This window comes from Procambarus clarkii, chromosome 17, assembly GCF_040958095.1.
Source record: "Procambarus clarkii isolate CNS0578487 chromosome 17, FALCON_Pclarkii_2.0, whole genome shotgun sequence".
NCBI classification, from domain to species: Eukaryota; Metazoa; Arthropoda; class Malacostraca; order Decapoda; family Cambaridae; genus Procambarus; species Procambarus clarkii.
In genome coordinates, this window is record NC_091166.1 from 24,631,197 (window position 1) to 24,633,515 (window position 2,319).

General features: G+C 51.0%; 1 protein-coding gene across 1 annotated transcript; it reads left to right on the top strand.

The window, feature by feature from the left end:
- The first annotated feature begins 1,188 nt into the window (after positions 1–1,188).
- Positions 1,189–1,590, top strand: LOC138365593 (serine-rich adhesin for platelets-like). The gene has a single exon (XM_069326072.1). The coding sequence runs from the start codon at positions 1,189–1,191 to the stop codon at positions 1,588–1,590; it is 402 nt and encodes a 133-aa protein (XP_069182173.1).
- Positions 1,591–2,319: the final 729 nt, after the last annotated feature.

The following is a 2,319-nucleotide window of genomic DNA, read 5'->3' on the forward strand; positions in this document are numbered from 1 at the left end:
GTCTGACAGACAGTGTTTCCACTACCCATGACCGTGTGACTGTGATGGTCGGTGACTTTGTGATGGTCACCTACCATGGATAGCAACTGTCCACCAGCTGGATTAGCAGTAACACTTCCACGCCCCTACACCGGCCACGTAATTTTTACTGACCAAACACGTGTGATGGTCACTGACCATGTGCAATGGTCGTGCGAAAGTCAGAGACCGTGTGAAGACCGTGTGAAGACCAGTGACCGTGTGCAGACCAGTGACCGTGTGAAAACCAGTTACAGTGTGATAGTCAGTGACTGTGTAATGATTAGTAACCGTGTGATGGTCACTGACCATTCACAGTATACTGTCCACCAGGCCGGATAAACAGTAACACTTCCAGGCCGCTACCCCGGCTTGGTAATGTTACTGGTTCTCCTGTCTGGTGGACAGTTTTACTGCCTTGTCTGTCAGACAGTGTTACAACATCCCTTGTCTGACAGACAGTGTTTCCCCTACCCATGACCGTGTGACTGTGATGGTCGGTCACTTTGTCATGGTCACCTACCATGGACAGCAACTGTCCACCAGCTGGATTAGCAGTAACACTTCCACGCCCCTACACCGGCCACGTAATTTTTACTGACCAAACACGTGTGGATGGTCACTGACCATGTGCAATGATCGTGCGAAAGTCAGAGACCGTGTGAAGACCAGTGACGGTGTGAAGACCAGTGACCGTGTGCAGACCAGTGACCGTGTGAAGACCAGTGACCGTGTGCAGACCAGTGACCGTGTGCAGACCAGTGACCGTGTGAAAACCAGTTTCAGTGCGATTGTCAGTGACTGTGTAATGATTAGTGACCGTGTGATGGTCAACCGTGTGATGGTCACTGACCATTCACAGTATACTGTCCACAAGGCCGGATTAACAGTAACACTTCCAGGCCGCTACCCCGGCCTGGTAATGTTACTGGTTCTCCTGTCTGGTGGACAGTTTTACTACCTTGTCTGTCAGACAGTGTTGCAACAACCCTTGTCTGACAGACAGTGTTTCCACTACCCATGACCGTGTGACTGTGATGGTCGGTGACGTTGTGATGGTCACCTACCATGGACAGCAACTGCCCACCAGCTGGATTAGCAGTAACACTTCCACGCCCCTAAACCGGCCACGTAATTTTACTGACCAAACAAGTGTGATGGTCACTGACCATGTGCAGTGACCGTGGGAAAGTCAGTGACCGTGTGAAGACCAGTCACCGTGTGAAGACGAGTCACTGTGCAAAGACCAGTTACCGTGTGAAGACCAGTAACCGTGTGAAGACCAGTGACTATGTGAAGACCAGTTACCGTGTGATGGTCAGTGACCGTGTGAAGACCAGTCGCCGTGTGAAGACGAGTCACCGTGTGAAGACCAGTGACCGTGTGAAGACCAGTTACCGTGTGATGGTCAGTGACTGTGTGAAGACCAGTGACCGTGTGAAGACCAGTTACCATGTGATGGTCAGTGACCGTGTGAAGACGAGTCACCGTGCGAAGACCAGTGACCGTGTGAAGACCAGTTACCGTGTGATGGTCAGTGACCGTGTGATGCTGTCCACCAGGCAGGATTAACAGTAACACTTCCAGGCCGCTACCCCGGCCTGGTAATGTTACTGGTTCTCTTGTCTGGTGGACAGTTTTACTACCTTGTCTGTCAGACAGTGTTGCAACAACCCTTGTCTGACAGACAGTGTTTCCACTACCCATGACCGTGTGACTGTGATGGTCGGTGACTTTGTGATGGTCACCTACCATGGATAGCAACTGTCCACCAGCTGGATTAGCAGTAACACTTCCACGCCCCTACACCGGCCACGTAATTTTTACTGACCAAACACGTGTGATGGTCACTGACCATGTGCAATGGTCGTGCGAAAGTCAGAGACCGTGTGAAGACCAGTGACCGTGTGCAGACCAGTGACCGTGTGAAAACCAGTTAGTGTGACAGTCATTGACTGTGTAATGATTAGTAACCGTGTGATAGTCACTGACCATTCCCAGTATACTGTCCACCAGGCCGGATTAACAGTAACACTTCCAGGCCGCTACCCCGGCCTGGTAATGTTACTGGTTCTCCTGTTTGGTGGACAGTTTTACTACCTTGTCTGTCAGACAGTGTTGCAACAACCCTTGTCTGACAGACAGTGTTTCCACTACCCATGACCGTGTGACTGTGATGGTCGGTGACGTTGTGATGGTCACCTACCATGGACAGCAGGCTGGATTAGCAGTAACACTTCCACGCCCTTAAACCGGCCAGGTAATTTTACTGACCAAACAAGTATGATGGTCACTGACCAT

Excerpts from the sequence above, each read along its gene's own strand:
- LOC138365593 (XM_069326072.1), top strand. The coding sequence starts at position 1,189 with ATGTGCAGTGACCGTGGGAAAGTCAGTGACCGTGTGAAGACCAGTCAC.